Source organism: Apis florea, unplaced genomic scaffold (genome assembly GCF_048593485.1).
Source record: "Apis florea isolate Af1SG1 unplaced genomic scaffold, ASM4859348v1 contig_3587_pilon, whole genome shotgun sequence".
NCBI lineage: Eukaryota > Metazoa > Arthropoda > Insecta > Hymenoptera > Apidae > Apis > Apis florea.
In genome coordinates this window covers 3,345,001-3,367,327 of record NW_028256789.1, presented here as the reverse complement: position 1 = coordinate 3,367,327, position 22,327 = coordinate 3,345,001, and the positions used below count along the sequence as shown (strand labels likewise).

Here is a 22,327-nt window from a genome sequence, read left to right as displayed (position 1 = left end):
CGGAGAGGCGAGGGGATACCCTCGGTCTTTCCGCGTCTTTTGACAAAAGGAATGTCCGTCCACCGTGTTCAGCAACCGCGATTCTTCGAATCGTAGGGAACAGGAATTTGGGATTGGTAAAAAAAAAAAAGGGATCCTTATGAATCTTTGAATCCTAGAAGCAGTCGCAGCGAAGGATGATGGTGCGATATTTTTTTCTTTTTTTTTTTTTTTTTGGAGAAAGTATCGCGGTTATTGCGGTTCGCGATTTTTCACGGTGAATAATTTCGTGGGAGGGGAGCGAGTGTTTCGATGAGTGGAATAATAAAGGCGAAAAAGCCAAGCAAAGAATCGGCGGGTTCGAGCGTCACGCGCAAGCCACGCATACGTTGAGGGGGCGGTTCACCCTCAAAAATCGCATTCCTGCCGACCCCTCGGAATTACTACCGCGTGGTACCGCGTCGAATTCGCATTCCCATACGCGAGCCAATCCACTTACAGTCTCGTGCGATAATTGTATAACATGTACACGTCAGGGTAAGGGGACAACTCGACTGGAGAAAGAAGAGAACGTTATATTATCTCTTTAACGTATCGTCCTCCCATCTTCAAACGATCGACGCTTTGATTTGAAAAAATAGCAAGAGATAGCAAGAAAGAAGGAGGAAGAGAAAGGAAATTAAAACGAAAATGAACGTAAGACGTAGAAAGAAGAACAGATGTTGTTGGAGCGGATTGTACGACACGATACGAAGGGCGAAGAGTTAGGCAAAGTACTGCGCGATAATAGTCACATAGAATGCAAATTGCGTGCATTGCGTGTAATGCAAAGCGCGCACAGTGATTTCCACCCTCGATGACCGCCCCTTTCCACACAGCCAGATGGGGTTCTCACGAGTCACCCTTAATACCGCTCATAATCGGGGCGACGATAATGCACGCTGTCACAACACGCAAACAATAGCCCGAGGCCGATTGAAGAATCAAAGGATTACCCGGGATCTTCTCTTCTTCGGGGGTGGTGGTTTCGCGTTCGAAAGAGAGAGAGAGAGAGTGGCAAGCCAATTTTCCCCCGTGATCCAATTTGATCGAATAAAATATTTATACGTCCCTTCAACGAGAACCAGTTGCTCGGAAAGAGTGAAACGTTTTATACATAATTCAACCTCCCTCCCTCGGAATTAAGGAAGTTAGTAGTGGCAGTGGACGAGCAACAAGTGTAATAACCTAAGTGATCCGTGCAATTTTTTTATCCAAGACGTGGCATTCGTTCGAGAGAGAGAGAGAACGAGGAAGAGTTGAGCGGAGTGGAAAAATTACCCCGTGAAATTTTCACGGTACGCGCCTCTCGAACTCGTCGCGAGGACAGCCGTCGACGTTTTTATCTCGTCCCTCTCGTGGCTGTGGTGCAACACGGAAACGTGTTTCGTAGCGAGAGAGAGAGAGAGAGAGAGGGAGAGAGGGAGAGGGAGAGAGACTGACACACGGTTTAATCGACGATACACGGATGACAATAAAACTCCGCGGTGAAAACTCGCGGTATTCGGTAAATAGAACGGGATGGAAGAGGGGGAGGACAAGAGAGAGAAGAAAAGGAGAGGAGGAGGAGGAGGGGTAGGGAGAAAAAGAAGAAGGAGAAGAATCGAAGAGGGTGAGGCGGGTGTTGAGGCGCTTCGAATAAATTTCCCGCGTGGATAATGTATCGTTCACCGTGAATGGCCGACGAAAGCAGTGGCCACGTTTTATCGTTAAAACCAACCGCGATGCGAATAAATTTATCGACACACGTCGTCCCGCTCGACGACGCGCCGTCCGCGCGTCTCGCCTCGTCCATCGTCTTTGTCCTCCACTGTTCCATGTCCCCACCCGAGTTTCGTCCGCGCCGATAAGCGTTGATCCGTTGTTGTTGTTGTTGTTGCTGCTGCTGCTGCGCTTTCGCATGCGAAAAATGCGTATACGCTTTTTCCTTTCTTTTTCCTGTCTCTTCGCGACAACTTCCCGCGTTGAGACCTCTTCCCGACGATTACGTTCTGGAAGGAAAGATGAAAAATCGATAACGAACAGATGTTTGACAGCAATAATTAATATCGAGGAAGGGAGCGTTTAATCTTCGATGATACGAGGATCTCGGTAATTCGACGCCAAAGTATAATACCGCTGCATCGCGAAATTCGTGCGAAATTCGTTTCGCTTGAAATTTCTTTTTAAAATGATAATGATCGTTATATTCTCGTCCTTCGCGAGAAGCATAAAATTAAAAAAATAAACGCTCGCGGTGCACCAGCTGCATTCCGTGTGTATATACGTATATATACACGGTGTTCCAGGTATACTCGTTATTTTTTTCCAAACTCAAATATTTCATCGAACACCGCGTTGTATCCATTCCCTTCGACAACGATGATTAATTTCGATCAATGTGTCGGAAAACCAATTTTAATGAATTTTAATCCATTTCTCCCTCGAGTGGGTGTAATTGTAATTGAGCGTAACCGGTATTTTTCTCTTCTCTGTTTCCAGGGCCGAGAGTGAGCGCAAAATGTTAAATCCAGAAACCGGCTGTTACTCGGAATCCGTTCGGGCATGGTGAGTAACGCAATCAGATAAAAAAAAAAAAAAAAAAAAAAAAAAAAGAAAGAAAGAAATCGGAATTAGGGGTTAATTTACGGGGACGCGTTCGAACGAAGGCGTAAGCGTTGCCCTCTCTAATCTCCCTCGAATATCTTGGCTCGCGTGCCGCGCGTGTTCTCATCAGCGCGTAATCTTAATTAAGTACAAATCGCTGCTCCGTGTACGACGACGCGTCCACCTACCGGCATACCTTTGGATAATCGTTCGACTTTCCCCTTCCTTTTCTCGCCTAACTCGTTCTACTCGCACGAACTGTCACAAAACCGCACTCGCGTTTTTCTTCCCTTTTCTTTTTTTCTTTTTCCACCGAATAATCTATCTATTTGTACCGATATCGTTGTCGTCGTAGCGCGTGAGAAGCGCTATGAGAAGCGCACGAGCACAGATAGCAACGAGAGAGCAGAGAGAGTAGGTAGTAGGCTAGGCCGGTGTCCGCGCGATTCACTGTTATTCGGTCGTCGTTTTATATTTAAATAGTGGTGGAGGTGAAAGGAGCATAATTATTACAAGAGTAAAGGAACTCTTTGTGTGTCAGGTCAAGCCGGGTCGGTTGAACTTTATGCTAACTAGGCGTGAATCGATTCTTCGAAAGCAAGCTCAACTTTTGCCCGCGACTTTTGTCGCCTCTTGTTCTCGCGCCTTTTGCCCTACGTAATCGTCGAACACGCGTAGATTTAAAGATCCGATTTAACGCAAGATCGATGGATGCAAAAAAGATTTTGCATCGAAGATTCATGCCATCGAAACACGAAAATGAAACGGAGTTGAAACTTCTGCTATTTAATATAATAGCTCGTTTAACACGCGATCCGTTTTCACGAATCAAAGAATTCTCGAGCGTGGAGACGCGTTCCTCTCTTTCGTTCTCTTCCTTTCTCGTCAAAACTCTTCCTCATCTTCATGCGTACATTGCAACGATACGTTTTCGTCGATAATGACGAAAATTCTTTTCTCTTCTTATCTTCTCTTTAATATTGATATAACTCGATATAAAAGCCGGAAATTTTTTCATCGTGGGAAGAAGGCAAAAAAAAAAAAAAGAACGTCTCTTTCTGATTAAAAACGCGAAAGGAAGAGAGAAGGAGAGTTTAGTTGAAAAAAAAAAATTCCACTCGATTCAAATTGAATCATTAGCGAGGCGGAGAAGCGAACGCGTTCGATCGGGCGCTGGTTTTCGGCTTAATTGAACGATAATTCGCGAAACGATGCATTTCGAGAGGGAGAGAGAGAGAGAGAGAGAGGCGTAGTTTTCGCGTTGCGAACAGGAACCGGCCGGATCAGCCGTAAATATGCTGGCAAGGAAACAAACAGGGCCGCGATTCAGTCCAAATTGCGCGCATGAATTTTAACGAACGGTGGTCGGGCCGATTTTGCCACGGCAGACTCGAAATATCGAACCGATTTTTCATAATTCAACCCGTGGCCAGGCGCAAAATTCAATCGGCCCACCCCGCCCCGCCCGTGTTATTTCCGCGCTCGTTTTCGTGTTTTTGCCATTATGCCGGCAAAGGTAATTTCCCAGCACCGACCGCTGCTGATGTATTTATAACGAAACGAATTAAACTCGCCGGCCAGCGAATAGGTAACAAAACGCCCCTGTCGATTCTCTCTCTCTCTCGCGCGCGCGCGGTCCGAAAATAAAATATCCAAATATTTGCAGGTTTAATTTGAACCACGCTCGCCTCCAAGCAACCAGTTTTAATAATGAAACGTCGTATTGTACCTGGCAAGGGAGGATTGCCCGTTGTTCGCCTCTCCTCCCGCCGTTCCACCACGCGATTTTTCCAATCTTCTCCCGCATGTTGAATCCTGTATGCTCTTCCTCCTCTCGTGTTACAAGGCTTGGTTTCGAGGGATTTTTCGCGAAAGTTTTGCAAAGAGTTTCGGATTTCGATCCAGTCGCCAAGTCGATGTTCGTTCGTTGTCGTTGAGAAGAAAAAAAAAAAAGGAAAAAAAGAAGAAGAGAAAAAACAATCGCCACTATATCAACTGTATTATTAAAATCGAGCCATTTCGAGATAATTATCACACCTTCGTGTTTATCCATTCTTCGAATTCATGGAATGCGAAAATAAATTATTAAAATCCTTGGACGATCGAAATTACAATGAACAAAATAACAACGATAAATACCGAGTGTGATGCATATCTAATAATAACTGGCGATTACATATGACGCACACGTTTCTATACACGCGTACTTAAAGCAAAATTCATTGTAGTATTAACAACCATTTCGACAAATATCTTGAAAACTGACTGACTATACATGCTATATGTATATATATATATATAAGGGAAAAGTTATTTTTATAAAATATTTAAAAATCCACCCTTCCCTTCGAATTTCTTCTCCCTTTTTTTTTTCCTTGTTTTTAAACAAAACGGAACGAAACGAGGGAAGAGAAAAAGACGAAAAGGGTCGAAAGGAAGGGATGATCGATTTGGTGGAAAAATTTGTCACGACGCGCGTTCGTTCGTATCGGCGGTTGGAAGCGGAGGAGAGAGCGAAGAAATATATTTAGGCGAGTTTGTCGAGAAGGAGGAGGGGGGGGTCGATTTATCCGCAATCGCGGCGTTACTTTTCTCGGGACATTAGCGACACGATCACCACGATCGGGGTTTTGGGAGAGGGAGATCGTTGGCAGGGGAGGTGGTTTCTCGGGCCTTAATGCGATTAAGGTCGTTATCAGATGTCGCCGGCGTTTCTTGCGCGCGATGACGTCGACGCGCTCGTTTGTCATCGCGCGACGTCGTCACGGGGGTTGCACGATTTACTTCCGCTTCCCTCCTCTCGCGCCCTTCGTTTCCTGCCGGCCATTTTCTTCTTCCCGCGCCCACCCTCCGCGCCGATTCAATTTTACACGCGAGCTTCCTCGTCTACCGTCCACGTTCAATTTTGAGACAAAAGACGTTGTTGTGGTGTATGTTGTTATATTGTCCATCTCTAACGAATTTATAGATTTATAAACGCTTCCGTTTATAATTGATCCATCCATCCATCCATTTGCAACAATAAAATCTTTTTAACAAGGTTTTTAACGAGATTAGAAACGGGTTGGAATCGATTTAAGAAAGAAGGAAAGAAGAAGAAGAAGAAAAAAGATCGCGTGCGACACGCGGCCGGACATACGTGTCGGAAGGCGTTTCGAGATTCGTTAAGCCTCGTCCTCGACACCAACCCTCGAAATGCGTAACGTCGCATTTGCCACGAAGAATGGGGGGCTAAAGTCGTTTGAAGGGAGGGAAAGAGAGAGAGAGAGGGAGGAAGGGGTGAGGGAGAATACTCCGAGCAGAGGAGATATTTATTTTCCTTTTCGAACGAGAGAAAGGGAGAAGAAAAGACCTTCTTCACGATGGTCAAATCTTGCGACGACGACGACGACGATGATGAGGGTGTGGTCAGGAGATAGGGATGATTAGAAGCTACACCCCCGAGCGGAGGGCGGAAAATTCATGGAGTTACTTAGCAGTCTTCCAGCAGGCTTTTACTCGTTTATCTTGCGAGAGGGGAGAAGAAGGAAGTCGTTACGTCGTCGTCGAGAGGCAAGCCCTACTTCGGGGTCGAGGCTGTAATCCTAATTAATAATTAATTACCACGGGTAGGGGAATAAATGGCCGATTGAATTCTTCCTGCGCGAAGGAAAAGGGGGCTTGATTTATCGGGACGATTTTCACTCCACGCGCTCGGAAATTCTCCGAGAACAACGGGAATCCCCGTTCCCCCCCTTCCTTCCCCGATTCATTAAGGACACACCGTTCTTCCTCGAGGAGTTTTCCGCGAGGAATCAGATTTCACGGATCGATCAAATATGGCTGTGTGCGTCTGTGTGTGTGTGTATTAAACGATAGGATTATAGCCGGTCGAAGGCATTAATCTTGCAACAATCTTGGAGGAATTTACCGCAAGATCCACAGTTCGATCGGAAGAATCGGCGTGTCCCCGCCCCGTTGAGAAAGAGAGAAGGGGGCAATGAACATTTCGGTTCGAGGTGGGAGGAATCTCGAGACCTATCATCGGCGATAAATTCTGCTACGACGTCGCGATAAATAACCAGCAGCTTCCTCGCTCTGCTTTTCCACTCCGTTTTCCAAGAAAAAAGGAAAAGTTGGTCGGGTTCCACGATGGTTTGGGTCAGAGATCCTGGTGGAGAGGATGGGGAGAACGAACGGCGGAGGAGAGGAGAGGTCGCTGGTTTCGCCTCGTTCGTCCACCATTACAAAGAAGATCTTTGTAATGTGGACGGACGAAAGTTGGGCCGCGTGTATCCCGCGCGTAACCGACTCCTCCCAGGAGCACCCCAGTTTGTCAAGATGACCCTACTACGGTGTCGTTTACAAGACAGCAAATTTGTCCGAGATAAGCGAAACAAACGGAATGCCTTCTCCTTTCCTCTCCTTTTTTTCCTTCCTTTCCTTTTTCTCTCCCTCAAATTCCTCTTGCCTCTTTGTCTCTCCGCCTCGATTCCTTTGAACAGGAGGATGCGAGTGGAAGGGTTTAATTGGCGACTCGGTTTTGATCGGGGAAATTTCCGCGTTTGACCAACTCGTTAGGAGCGCGTCTGCTTTTTATTTGACTCGTCGTCGTCCAACCGTCGACAACCAACGTTTCTTCCTACATTTCACCGGGGCGCCCTTCGTTTTCGAGCCGAATCGAGAAAGGACCGAGTCGCGATCGATACCGACAATTATCGAAATTTTGTCCTAATTATCGTTGAAATTTTCGTTGCGAAGCGAACGTGGGCAAGTAGATGACGCCGGGATTCTAAATTATGGACCGATTCCGCGAAACCACTGTTTCAACAACCAACTCGAACGCAGGGAGGACCCGCAGCGAGGATTTGCATATATTAGATTTTATCCTTCCGAGAACGTTCGTCTTCGAAGACGCGCGTATTTATGGGATCCCCCGTGCGCATAATGGGAATTCGGAGGAATGGAAGTTGGCCCGGTGGCAACTTCATCACGATTTCCGGTTAGAAGATCCGTTTCCAACGATCGTTCGTTTCAAATTTTCTCGCCAATTTCATTCGCGTATCCTTCTCCCCGCTTGGGAACAAATTCGAAACACAGATGGAAATGGTTCATCGGTAGATCCTCGACTCCTCGGAATTCTATCCATCGCGCTCCACTCATCCTCGTCGTTCTAACGACGATTTAATACACCCCCGAATAAAGCGCAGAGCGAATTCGATGGAGAAAGGATCACGCGCGAGGGACGATAAAAGTCGTGGAGAGAGAGAGAGAAAGAGAGAGAGAGCTGTGCTCGATTAGCTCCGGGTGGGAAGGGATGGTATTGCACGAAGGCACAGCTGCGCGAAAAAAAGGGGGATCTCTGGTTCGGTTGCACAGCTGCGAATAAGGTCATCGATGTCATCGGACGATTCAGACGATTCGGAAACGATGTCGCGCGCGTGTCGAACGCGACTTTCGATCCGCCTCTCTCCTCCGGATCGAATCGAAAAGTTTCAACGAACAGGTGAAACACGAAGACGAAGAGTTCGTGAATCCGAGAACGCCGAGTTGAATAAGTCGGATAACAATTTCTCCTTGTTTCTTTCTTTGTATCTTGTTGTAAAATTTCAATTGGCGGCAAAGGAAAACGGATACCCGATTACTTTTCTTACAGCCACGATCTATGATCTACGCACGAGTCGTTTTGCTCGAGTCGATCGAGACACGCAAGGGGTAATTCAATGGGTTCGTTTCACGGCCAATGCAATCACGCGAGTCGAGCGAGCAAAAAGAGAGAGAGAGAGAGAGAGAGAAACGATCCTAATCGCGATCACTGAATAGGATATTCTTCAACGCCTGCATCAGTCAGATTATTAATTCGCCCTTCGCGTCCAGCGAGCACGCGCCTTCGTGGCGTGCTTTGACACTTCAGACGAGATGCGAGAAAAAAATTACCCGTAACCGAGAGGATCAAAATCATCGAGAGAGAGAGAGAGAGAGAGAGAGAGAGAACGACGGAATGAGAGACGCGAGGAGGAGAGGCGTTAATAGAGGGACCACCGCGCTAGGGGATTCGATGGAAGGGCATTCTTCGCGTTCCTCCTGATGCAATATAATGCATACGTGTAGACGTGTCTATATATATATATATATATACATATGTATACATACACATATAAGTGTATTTCACGAGAGCGTAGAACCAGCCCTCTAGGGGGTTGCCGAGGGGTAAACATCGTGTAACCATCGGGGAAAGAGCACGAGGGGGTTTGAGGTCGATTGTGCGGCTTGCATACGATTCCATAAATATTTTATTGGCTCGTCATTCGATTTAATTATCGGCATCGAGTCGAATGACGGGACTCAATACAATTACACCAAGCGCTCGATCCACCACGCTCGAAATCGACGGAGGGGGGGAGCTCGTCGCTAAACGCATCGTGCCACATTTTTTCCCCGTAAAAAAATTTGCCACGTCATGTCGTGGCAAATTTTATCTCTTTGAATTTCGAAGGGGATCCGTCCTAGCTAATTGGCGACGCGACGCGCATCGTGAACGTGACGTACGACGTACGAGTACAACACGGGGCTCGTTCACGCGGAAATCTCGAGGGAACGCTGGAGGGCCAATTTTCCGAAACTATTCGCGATTCGTGACCGAGACAAAGGGAAATGAAGCGACCGGTGATTTCCTTTGACGCGTTTCGTGGAACTGTCCTTTGGCGGCTGAGCGGAGAAAGAGGATAACTGGAGGGCGGAGGGGGGAGAAGGGGAGGGAAGAGAGGGGGGAAGAGAGGGAGGGAGTGCACGGCGGAAGATGGAAGGCACAAGGATCGAGAGGTAATCGGGGGAGGGAAATTTCAAAGGAAAACAGGCCGCTGTCTAGGCGATTTTCCGCGAGATCGCACCACACCGTACCCTCGGCCGGGGAAAAACATATTTTTCAGGATCCAACCAGGAGGCAACCGTCCGTCCCGCAATTTCCTTGGCTCCCTTTCCTCTCTCCACCGTCCGCGCGCGCTTAATTAAGCCGAGCCACTTAGTACCGTTGAATGCTTCTTGATTGGCAGACGAGGTAGCCGACGACGAACGAGGCTCAGGTACGTAGCTAGCTATCCGCGCCTCTGGCAGCCCCGAGTCGGCCACTCAGTCAACATCACACACGAATGCTGAGTTATGTCGAGGGTCCGAGCTCTTTTAAACTCGCCAATAAATCGGCTGCTTCTTCTTCTTCTTCTTCTTCTTCTCTCTACCGAGTTTCCTCCTCCTCCTTCACCTCCTTTTCTTCCTCTTCTTCTTCTTCTTCTTCTTCGCCTTGTGTTGCCGCGTTTTCTACCCCCTCCCCTCCTCTTCTCGGTACTTCGCATTTTTCTTCCAAATGATCGTGTCCATTATTTTTCTACCGGCCCAGGTGTCGTTGCACCTTACGGCGCTTATTTTTTTTCACCGATTTCTCCACGATTAGACGACACGCCACGACACTTTATCTTCATTTACAACAGCGTTCCGCGTTATTACTGCTTTATCTCCCCCTGCTTTAATCAATATCTCTGTTTGCTTTTGTTTTCTTCTTCGATTTATCTTACGTAGTAACTTTTTACACGCGCGCGAGCGCATTACCGGAGAGGAGATTGTTCGTCTTTGCCGCAACTTTCCACCAGTTGTCTCTACTAGTAGTAGACTAGTAGTACTTTGCTCGGTAACTTTTATCGATGTTTACCCGTTTACTTTCCCCTGCCTTCCTGCCCGTATTTCTGCCGAAAATTTTCGCGCTTGCCACCTCGAGTCAGGTAGCGTGAAATTCAGTTGCAGACGCCTACCTGAATCGGTCGGTGGTACGAGGTGCGAAAATATCAGCTCGTTTGCCCGATGACCGAGCAACTTCCTCTTTCCCTTTCCTTTTTCTTTATTTTTTTTTTTTCCTCCCTTTCTCCCTTTCTTTCTCTCTCTCTTTCTTTTTTCGACCTTCTTTCGCACCATTATCCCCCTCACGACGCCTCAGGATCGATTATATTTCCGTTAGAGATTAGAAACGGACCTGTACGTGTACCCGCTATCAAAGCCTGTATTAATTACTCGAGCCACCGCTGTTCAATTAATTTTCTGATCGTAACATTCTCGATCGAAATCGTTCCTCGATCATAAATAACTCCTTTTCCACAAGTGTCGAGCGTTTGTAAGAATAAATTCCATCTTGAGATACTAAATGAGATAATAAAATATTCTTCAACTCATTGTCGTCGCGTATGCGTGCGCGATTAAAATTTTCGTATTTCCCGATCTTAGAAGGAAATTCGTTTATTATCCATTTAATAAAAAGAGTTTGATTTCAATTCCAAAAATCGTAATGCGTAAAACATAATAATGGAACGCGAAACAATTTTATTTTTACGACGTAACAAAAAAATTCTGTTTGATTTTCGTAATCAAACCCTCCCTAATTTTTTTTTTTTTTTTTTATATAACTTTTTCGCGTTCTCCGTATACAATTTCGCCTTTCGCCAATTACGATTCAAAAATTTTACTCTATCTCGTGCCATTACGTAGTCATATATTTGAAAAGGAAAAAATGGAAAAAAAAGAACGAACACACGAAACTAATACGAAAATTTTAGTCCCATTAACGGAGAAAAAAAAAAAAAAAAAAAAAAATACTGCACTGAGTACATGTATATATAATCCACGATAATATACACTCGTATCACTTCGTACGAAACAAAATTATTATTTGAACACCTCTCTCTCTCTCTCTCTCTGTACATACTCTGTACATATTTGTTTCCATTTCTGAAAATGGAAACGCAATCGAGAGAGAGAGAGAGAGAGAGAGAGATCGAAATCGTACGTATACACACACACATATATATATATATATATATCGAGAAGCGAATGGTGGATCGAAATCTTGGCTCGGCGTCGTCACCGATTGATAATTACGACATTGTCGCCGCCGCTAAACGCTTTAATCAATGTCATCGGGCCAATTTCCGATCGCCGTTGGCTCCCAGCCTGTCCCCTCTCTTCCCCCATCATAGGCCGGCTACTCCGCAGGAAATTACGATCGAAACGCAGGCGGAAGTCGCAATTTATCAGTTTCCATCGGCTGCACCGCGGCGTGCCGGAGATCGCGATTCCGATTTCCTCCCAGGTGTGGACGCGGCCTTAAGATAACCGAAAATCGATCGACTCGAGCTCTCGCGCGACACCGACTCTGACGTTCGCTTCCAATCCATCCGATAACAATTGGCCCCGTTCGTTAAATCGGTATCCGCAAAACCGTCACCTCCTCGCGCCAACGTTCGATCGAACTGACGCGATACGTGAATTATAAATGCGCGGTAAGGTAAAGAGGGTATAAATAATTCGATTAGCTCTTTTTTCTCAATCTCTTCGGATGGAGGGAATTGCCATTTTTTTTTAGAATTGGCGGCGAATGATAAGCGTGCGAACGATAAGTGGACAAACCGACGAGAGATTTCTTCTCGAGAGTTTCAAACTCGCCTCTTTCCACGCTCATCCGGATAACGAGGTTTACTTCTTAACTAACGATTGCGCGGCCGGTTGGTCGATAATTAACGCGATTCCCAACCACCGACAACCGTCCGTAAATTTTCCATTCCCGACATCTGAATCTCTCGAGAATCGAGAATTTAACAGTTCTAGCGTTTTCTTCCACCGCACCGTTGATCCCCACGTTTGAAAATTTTCTTCGTTTCTTTTTGCACGAGCGATTAGCGTGGATGTTAAGCGTTTTTTTTTTTTTTTTTTCCCATTCTTTCTTTTTCTTTCGTGCAAAACGGAGGCTGGTCTCGATCTCTGTCGATCGATCGATCGATCGATCGATCGATGGAACGATCGATCGCTCGTTGAAACCGCTCTCGTGCCGATTCATGGGACGGAAGAATCAGCGCGATCGGCCGGCGATATTTTCGCGTCGGGGATATAAAGAAAAAAGGGGGAGGAAGGGAGGGAGGGAGGGGGGGAGGAAGAAAAGCGTGCACTCGACCTTCCATGCATGCGCATACGTTGGAATATCGCCAGTTCCGCCGGTTTCGAGTGGCCGACGGGTTATTCGAGTGCCTGGTTGCTTGTGCTCGTGAATATTGCCGGCCCCTCTTATGCGAAACTCTCGCGAGTGTCTACGATTCAGTGCATCCTACGTGCAGTTTTGCACAGCGGTTGCGTTCCCTGAAAACGGCCGAACGGCCGGCAGCGATGTGTCGTTCGCCCTCTTGATAAAATCTTTCCAACCATTTTCTCCTGTCTATCTATCCATTCGGGGACGGGGGAGACGGGAGAGAGGGGGGGGAAGAGGAAGAGGAGGAGGAGGAGGAGGAGGAGGAGGAAAAAACCTCGAAAAAAGAGAGGGAAAGGGTTCCAAACGCTCGAATCCTGTTTTTCATCAACCGATTCAGTCGGCAAAAAAAAAAAAAGAAAAAAAAAAAAATATCATCGATGATTTAAAAAAAAAAAGCAAACATTTCACGATTGGTTGTTGATCATCGAATCTTTTATCGAACGAGTCGAATCGAAAACGATAAATATCTTCTCCAAAATATCCGAACGGATGAAACGAACGGATCGATGCGCGAGGCATCTCTAACAATCGCTCGAACAAACGATAAAGACGTGTTTCCTTAAACTATAATCAAGAGGCGGAATTGTACGCAGGCCGGCACAAAGGGCTGCACCGTAAAATCGTCAATTTTTATCCGTAATTCATCGAGGTAGTCGCCCATTGCTCGAGCGTTGTGAGAAAAACGGGTACACTGACTTGGCTTATTCGCCAGGAACGCCCTGCTTGTGTAGCCAAACGAGTCCGAGTATAGTTGGTGCAACGAGCCTCCATTGAAACTGCAACGTCATCCAACCGTCCAAGGTGCAAAGAATTTTCACGGAATTGCACGCTGCTTTAAAAGCTCGTTACAATCGGCGATTCCTCGAACTTGATCCGTTGACTCGCGGGAGAGAAACGACGATTTTCATTGAGTTTCTCGACGAGGGGCGATTAAATTTAATTTAGGCGAGAAATCAATCAAGGAAAGATTTCGAAGATTTTCGAAGAGAGAAATTAATTCGGGAAAATTATCAACGCGTGTCGGACTCGTTGTAATTTGTTACACGCGACGATTTGTCGTCGCACGAAACGTTTCGTGTTGGAGTCGCAAACGAAAAGGGTTTCGTGTTGCAGTGCAAATACTCGACAACTACCTGTCGCAGGTGCCAAAATCACGTATATACACGATCTCTCTGTCTACGAGAACGTTAGTCCCTCTTCAAAGATGGGAGAACCATCTTATCCCGTAAGCCTTTTCGGTACTACAGGTGGTAGCTAAGCCGATTAGATGCAGCGCCAGGGAACAATTTGTTGTTGACGAAACTTAACCCTTGTTTCGCGCCGGCTTTCCTCCCTTTTCTCCCAACGTCTTAATGCCCGAGTGATCGATAAACCCGACGACGTCCGTTGCTTGGATCGCTTCTCCTTCGATTATCGATCGGATATTTTAATATTTTCACGATACTCTCGATCTTAATCTGGCATCAATGGCCCGCCACAGATCCGTCCAAGTGTCCAATATATTTCGTCCAGTCGTAACGTAACGTAAACGAGACTAAACTGTGAAATAGGTTAACGATTAAACGGTTTACGAGTAACCGCAGGATTTCACGTTCGTAAGAGGCGGTCAACAGGTTGTTCCCTCGATCGGCCGACTTCCGGCGACTCTTCTCCGGAGAGAAAGAGGACCATCATGGGGGAGGGGAGGAGAGAGAGAGAGAGAGAGAGAGAGAGAGAGGAACGACGCCTCTCAATTGCGAACGATTTAAAGCCGCCGCCATTGGCCCCGACCTCCGTTCTTCCACGAATGAAAACTTTCTCCATCTTCTTCTCTCCCCTTCGTCCCCTTCTCCTCCTCCTCCTCCTCCTCCTCCTCTTCTTCTTCTTCTTGCAACTCAAACGAGAAGAGTATTCTCGCGGCGGAACTTCTTCGTCTATCGTTCGAGTTCTGCTCGGTTTCCTTGCTTCCGCGTGCGAGCTGCGGTTCGACGAGCAATTACGTTCTACGAGTGTTCGCCTCGAAATTCTCACGAGAGAATTGGCCGAAGTCGTTGGCGATGCGGTGGCAAACGGCTCGAGAAAATTGCGTGGCAAGTTTTCGAGCGACGTCTTCGAGGAATTTCTTCTTCTTCTTCTTCTTCTTCTTCTTCTTCTTCTTCTTTAACACGCTTAATACGCACGCGTTACACCGCAAATCTTCTCGAACGAAGGAATGTTTAAAAATACAAGGAGCGGTGTCGATTTGAAAAAAATTCTTCGTCGGGAGGATCGATAAGAGGAAGAAGGCGCGACGAGAAGGCGATTGCGACACCCACGGAACACCGGTGCGTGTCCGAAAACGAAGGCTCGAAAGGAAAGGAGACGTCGAAGATCGATGTATCTATCTGTAATCACGCCGACCGAAGATCGCGGGTGGAGGAAGAGCGAGAGGAAGAGGGAGAGAGAGAGAGAGAAGGAGAGAAGAAAACGGTAGAGGCGTCTAATCTGTCGGCAGTGATCAGGATCCAGTATCGATGATGAAGTCTCCGGCCTCTTTGAAGTCCGCCGTGGCTCGCAACGGGGGAGCTCGAAGCCGCCTCGAATCCCTCCTCGATTCCTCCTGATCCTGCGCGCCGCCAGGACCGCTCGCTGTCCATCCGTCCGTCCGTCTGTCTTAATGCGCCCGTCAGAAATTAAGGCGAGGGAACGGATCGATCGGAATTCGCTAATGACATCGATACTTGTCCGTGGCAATTTCTCGGCAAAAAAGAAAAAAAAAAAAAAAAGAAAGAAAGAAAAATAAGATAAAAACGAATCGACATTCGATATTTCAAACTCTTCTGCGAACTGTTCGCGACCGACGCCCGCGATTCGAGCGATTCGTCACCTATCCAAAAATATCCATCCGACCGAAATTCGAGTCGAATTCTCGAGCCTTCCATTGTGTTCAACTCGTGGAAAAAGTCGTGGAAAAGTGGAGTTTTTTTTTTTTAAAGGAGTGGTAAAAATTTGGATCTGATTTTCTCTCTCTCTCTCTCTCTCTCCTCCCCCTCCCCTTTGCTTTCTTCCGTAACATTCCATAAGAGACGAGGGAGAGACTCGACAAGCTTTTCTCCCCTTTCTCCCGGTTCCTCGGAGTAAAGCGAAGTCTGAGTCTGAGTCTCTCGCGGAGAGTCACCAATCCACCAGAGAGCGAATCGAGCGGCGGGGGTAGGTTTTACGAGGGAGGTGGGGTTGCGTCTCGTTCACGGAAGGTCGAGGGAAGAGAGAGAAAAAAAAAAAAAGAAAAAAGAAAGAAAGAAAAAGGCAGTGGGTGATCGATTGGGGCAATCCGTTGTGAAACGTGGAAACGTTACGAGTTCCTTCTTTCGTCTCGCGTCCACCCTCGGTCCACACCGAGGTGTGCACAGCGTGGTATTCCTTCCACGTCCTCCTGGTAGTCCTGCGGTGCTTGCCTCGTTCTTGCTTGCCTCTTCTTCCTTCCTCCCTCCCTCCCATCTCTCCTCTCGCCCCCACCCCGAAGGGCTGCGTTTGCGAGGATACCACTACGACCCATAACGTGGCCAGGCCGTAGCTAGACAAAGCTGCCGACCATAAAAGTGTCCACCCTGATGCTCGATGCCTGGTTTATGGCCACCGTGGCAGGAACACCCGGGGGGAACGAGCAGGTAATCGGCAAAGACTGGTTGGTTCCTCCGCTTCGGCCGGGCATTCACCATCCTGCTCGCGCCCTTCGCGCCGTCGATCCTTCTTCCCTTCTTCATCGCGTCTCGCGTCTACTCGCGTCGCTTTTACCGCGTCGAGCGTGACGACAGGACAGGCCACGCCTACGAGCCCTCGTCCCTGACTAATTGCCGTTAATCCTGCGCGATCAATTGTCCTTCCGTCGTCACTTTTGTCCCGGAATCGTGCCGCGCCGACCGATACCATCGTTACCCTCCTCCTCCTCCTCCTCCTCCTCCTCTTCCACGTCATCGTCGCGAGCGACACATACGTCGTGTGATTCCTTCTCGAACCAGATTTCGCGAAATTTATACGCATCGGAACGATCACACGGACCGATGACAATTTCGAATTCTTCCCCATCGTTGGAACAATATTGTTCCCTTCTTTTCGAAGAGAAGAGGAAACAAAGGAAGAGGAAGGAAGAGAAAATTTGGCTGGATTCAGGGAGGGAAATGTTATGCAAATGGTGGTTAGGATTACGCAACGGGAAGTCTGGAAAACGTTTAGTCGTCGATTAGTCGTGTTGGAGATCGGTTGCCTCTGCCAAACTTTTCAAAACTTTGGCTGAACCGTCTCTACGGGGGTGGGGAAATTTGCCTAAATGAATATCAGTGACGAGGGGGGAGTGAGAAAGGGATCGTAAACAAAAATAAGGATGGTGGGCCGGTTTCGTCCAAAGATATTCGACTCTCTTTGTTGAAACGTTTGGAGGCTCGTGAGAGACGACGATTGCAAGTCGATGGGTTGTTCGTCTTCGAAACCGCAGCGATACTGCGGCCGGCCATCGGAAAGACAATGGACAATGGGGTTAACGAGAGATTGTTTTGGGCAAAGTGGTAGAAACGGAGACGGGCGGGGAGGGATCGTGCACGGCCCACCCTCGCGGCACATAAATTTTCCAACTTTCCTTTCCACTTTCCCCGCGCGCGCCGGGGCATCGAAATTTACGACGGTGCATCATTTGCATTTCCGCGAATCGACCCGCGCTTTCGAGATCGAGTGGAGAATTCGAATGGGTGGAATGGCTGCTCCTTTTGCCACTTTGAAAAAGGGGGAGTGGAATTAATATAATCGTTTCGAGAGAGTAATTAATTCTCCCGCGTTTTTTAAGTTTCTAAATCTCGAGTCGTTTCGATCGATCCAATTTTTGCGCTCCATTCGCGAAAGAGAGAGAGAGAGAGAGAGAAAGAATCGCGTACGACAACGTCGATAACGAGTTCGATCGAGCGTAGTAAACTGGTATTAGTCCGCCAACACCGGTCCTCGTATCTCTGGTCCTGAAACTGACGTAAACTTTTCCTATTCTCCTATTCATCATCCAACATCGTACAACAACCCGATACTCCACAATTTCCTCGAGAATATTCGCTCGCATGGTCAAATTTTCCATCGAAATTTCAGGCGACGGATCTCTCCAACGGCAACTGGAGAACAATTTTCCATCGAACCATCCCATCCTTTGTATATAAAAACATTTAAAATATATATATATCCTCGAGCCATCCATCCCTGACAAATTTCTGACCGTCTCTCTCGGAAAATTGCATCGATGAAAATCGAAATTCCGGTCCGTCGAATCCAAGTCGGCCGAATATATCGGGTCCGCCAACTATCCGGAGGACTGGCGGTGGCCAACTTCCGGCGATCGATATTCCGAATGCACGGAGAGAAAGAGAGAGAGAGAGAGAGAGAGGGAGGCACGGAGAGGAGTCGAGAGAAGACAGAGGGAAAGTGAGAAGAGGAGAGGGGAGTGGTCCGCGTAATTTTACGCGGTCCATTGTATCGGGACGAATCAGATAGAGGCTACGCTGGACGAGAACAATCGAGCGGGAACGGGAAGTGTCCTCATCTGGCTCCTCTGCTTTCCTCTCCCTGAAAGCCGAGAACATCGTGTTCGGCTCGGCATCCGGTATCGCTCTCTCAGACGACGACGACGACGGCGAGGACGGCGACGTGGACACGCGTTATCTGCCCCGTGAAATCGGCCAGATCGGGTTGGATGGACATCGACAAAGTTTTACGCCCCTCCCCGTGTCCGACGCCGATGCCGATTTACAGGCATCGCCGACCAGTTATCGCGTACCGTAGCCTCGTTATCGAGTACGTTTTCACGCTTGTCGTACGATCCTTCCGCGCTCGTAACTTCCATCGTCGTAAAAATCACGCGCGTCGCTAGAACCGTGAAAAAAACGATTTCACCCCTTTCCGTTTTGCTCTTTTAGCGGCGAGCATTGTTGGATCACCGCCGCCCACCCTTTTGTGGATATTCTTCATCATACGTCGTCATCGTTTTGTTACGCTTTGCCTCCGTTTTTTCTCTTTTTTTTTTTCTTTTCCCTCCCCCTCGCTTCTCTTTCGCTTATCCTCGATCGTATCCTTTCAGATTGAATAAGTTGTTGTTATTATTGCGCGAGATTATCTTTTTTTTATTTATCATCGATAACCATCGATAAACTCGAATTGAAAATTGTTGCTTTTTTAATAAAAAAAAAAAAGAAAAAAGAAAGAAAGAAAAAAGACACCTTTCTCCCGATTACGTGTATTTCTTTTTTCTTTTTTTTTTTTTTTTTTTTTAATTTTTTTTAATTCGATTCGATCGTTAATTCAAGTCACGTAACAATAACAAAGGCATCGCCATCGGAGGAAATACGAAATATTTCTATCGTACGCGATCACTGTTTGCGCAAACATTCCGCCGCGCTGGCCGAGCAAGCAAGCTCCGGAAACGCGATAATAATTCCCGCGTTCAAGAGCAGCTGTTTGTTGATCGAAATCGCTGGAAAAGCGGAGCTATCGGAACCTATTTGGGACATCAATCACGCGAAATGAGTTCTGGTAACAAGTCTGTTTCAACTATATACATGTATATATTATTTCTCTTTCGTCCCATCCCCCAAACTATTCTTCCTCCCGCGAATATATCGTACGCGAGTTTCAGCCCATTCGAGAATAAAGAGGCTGCCTCGTCGATGGCGAGTATCGGGAGGGGAAGGAAAAAAAAAAAAAAAAAGAAGAAGAAGAAAAAGAAAAAAACAAAAATCATTCGCGCGATCATTTCTAGCCACTAGGTGGTTAGTTGGTTACTCGACACTGCTGACGTTGCCGATTCTTTTTTTTTTTCCCCCTTCTTTTTTTTTTTCGCGGCAACGGCAAGTTTATTATTGCAGAAACATTTGGTTCGCCGCCGAAAGACGAGAAATTTTCCAGAATGCAAAGCGTCGTGCATTGTAGCGTCTGGTAACGTCGTGCAACACGAGGTTGCGGAACACAACGACTGACTGACGGTGTTCTGCACGTGTAGTCGCACGTAGATTTGTGCACGTGCGATGGTCGCGCGACGCGAACGGTGACATTTCGCGAAACGACAGCTTCTTGGAAGCTATTCGTAAGGGGATACCGAGCAAGCCGACCGCCGAGAAATTTGCTCTACGTTCTCTCTCGCTGTTGGCTGATTCGATGATGTAGGAATTTGCTTTCGTTACGATACCAGTAATTTTTTCCATCCATCGATAATTAATTGTATTATGTATATATATATATATATATATATCGTCGCGATGAAAAAAACGGACAAGTTCGAGAAATAATATTTCGTAGTTTTGATGTTTTTAATTTGCTTACGAATTACGATTACGATCGAGCTTAATTTTTACTGTCGATAAATTATACATTCGAATAATGTACAGCAGAAGATGAATCTTTCGTTTTTTCGAGAATTGATTTTATGAATATTTCTTTTTTCTTCTTCTTCTTCTTCTTCTCCTTCTTTTGGATGGAAAGAAAGTTCGTGATGAAGCTCGAACGTATGGAACGTGAATGGAACAGATGTGACGGGACTCGTAACTATTCGAGTATAATTTTCCAATGTCCTTAAGAGGACGCTACACACGCCTCGTTAGTGCTTCGAAAACCAAAACTTTTTTAAAAGAGTTTACCTCGAAGAGGTATAGAATTTGGAAATAAAGCTGTAGAGATTACCAGGGGTTGACACGCGACGTGTTTTTTATTATCTTGGAGGATGGGATGATGGAAAGCAGGATGGTCTGCGAACCACCTGGAACGAAATTTTGGCACATGCGACTGGCGTATGCGAAACAGATGCTTCCCGGATACGAGTTCGATTTTCATGCTTGCGTTCCAGAGTTTTCACGTTGGAGAAATATTTAAAACGCGAGCGTACTGCTACGCCGATCGAGAAGAAGAATTCGGAGAGGAGAAACGGCGCAAGAATTGGATCGGTTTCCATCGAATTTCGTCGGCTTTCTCCAGCCGCAGCACGCGATATTCCACAGAGACACGCATGGCGGACTAACACAGGTCTCCGGCTCCGAGAAATCGTAACTTGGCGTGTTTATCACCGGCAGGCCGTGCACGGTCGGCGGCGTTAGCACGAGGAACGACTTCTTGCGTGGGGCGTTAAAATCATATGAGACTTTTTTAAAAGCCACAGGGACCTCCCGTCCTGTTTGTCCCCACCGTTCCCTATTCTTTCTTAACCACCACCATCACCATCCACGTCCACGTCATCGGAAATTTCGTAGAAAATTTCCTACGATAATTCGCCTTCTTCCCTTTTCTTCCTTCACTCCTTACGTCGAGCAATAATCGAAATAATTGCGTTCGATCGATTCCTCGAAAACGTCCAATCCAATCGTTATCGTAAATTTCCCGTTAAATTAAAAATTTGATATACGTAGTTGATATATATAGAAAAGACGAGAGAAATAGAATTTTATGTTTCGAACGAGAAGGAGAAGAAATTGGAGTGAGAGGGAGTGGCGATTAAAACGGAGAGGAGGAAAAGTTCCAGGAAATTTGGAGGGAAGGCCAAGGACGGGTGGCTGCTAAGAGAGAAGCAAGGATTCTCCTCCTCCCTGGTCTCGTCCTTCTCCGTTCGTATCCCGAAGGAGGGCCAAGAGTTCGCGGTGGGGCCGTTCATCAGCGGCAACTTGTCACGCCGCTGGGCATCGGACATAAATTCCACTCCGTAATGTGACAGGTCCTCGCTCCTACCCCCGAGAAAACCATCCTACGGCACTGCGCTACTATCCACCGGGTGTCCTGGAATTTTTTCCCCACCGAACGCAATTCGTCGAAATCTTTCCATCACATTACGAATAATTCCCCATTAATTTCCTTATTCAACAAATTTCACGTTTTAAATTTAATATATTCTCTCTGTTTTTCTAAAACGATCGATCGTACGTTTTTCTTTTTATCTTTTGGAGAAATTTCAACGAATTCGGAAACGAAACTCTTCTCTTAGGGATAAGCGGGATTCGCAGCGCAGATTCGAACTTTGAATCGATAACGATACCTCGCGGCCGGATAACGGATCGTCGATGGAGTTTCCAGTGGGAAAGATGGATCGGAGGATGGGCGATTCGTCGCGACGCTTCCTTCCTTTCCGCCGGAACTCGATAGCGATCGGATCGTGGCCAGTGTGGAGCGTAGCCACGCGCGGCTTCCATCTCGATATAAATCAGTCGCGAGCAGAAAAGCACGCAGAGCTGATGAAACATTGCGCGGGAATTCTTCTCTTCCTCGTTGTCGACACTTCTTTACACGAGGCCGATGATCGATGCTCAAATAATGATTATTTCCACGAGGAAGATTTGTGTTTCTCTCCCTGACTAGAAAAAGAAAAACTCACTCGCTCCTCCTCCTTCTCCTCCTCCTCTTCTTCTTCTTCTTCTTCCTCCTTCTCTTCCGCGAATATTGTTCCCTCCTCTTTTTCCAAAGTTGCGGGATATCTCTTAGATTTGTTTTTTTTTTTTTTTTTTTATAAGTATCGTAAAATATTTTGAAATATTAGTAAAAATGCTCGTAAATTTCCTCGCCGGGAATAAACGGCGTTGGAATTGACGGAGTCGAAGAAAGGAAAATTACACGGGATGCGATTCTATTTCTATTTCAACCGAGGTTTCTATTTCCCCGACGATTGAAAAATCAAAATCCTTTGCTTCTCCCCCTCTCCATTTGGATATTTTCCATTTTTCG

The 22,327-nt window shown here is 46.7% G+C and overlaps 1 protein-coding gene and 1 long non-coding RNA gene across 4 annotated transcripts in view; both read left to right on the top strand.

Annotated features, from left to right (window-relative positions):
- The window catches only part of LOC100866718 (uncharacterized), a 271,606-nt gene that overhangs the window by 227,197 nt on the left and 22,082 nt on the right, over positions 1 to 22,327 (top strand). The gene's annotated exons all lie outside the window — the stretch shown is intronic.
- Positions 1 to 22,327, top strand: part of SoxN (SRY-box transcription factor soxNeuro) — an 81,390-nt gene that overhangs the window by 46,903 nt on the left and 12,160 nt on the right. For 2 of the 3 annotated variants that reach the window (XM_086914249.1, XM_086914248.1), the window contains exon 2: positions 2,500 to 2,565. The exons of the other annotated variant lie outside the window; for it this stretch is intronic. In XM_086914249.1, the coding sequence (XP_086770375.1) occupies positions 2,500 to 2,565 (66 nt within the window). The remainder of the gene's footprint in view (positions 1 to 2,499; positions 2,566 to 22,327) is intronic. 3 annotated transcript variants of the gene reach the window in all.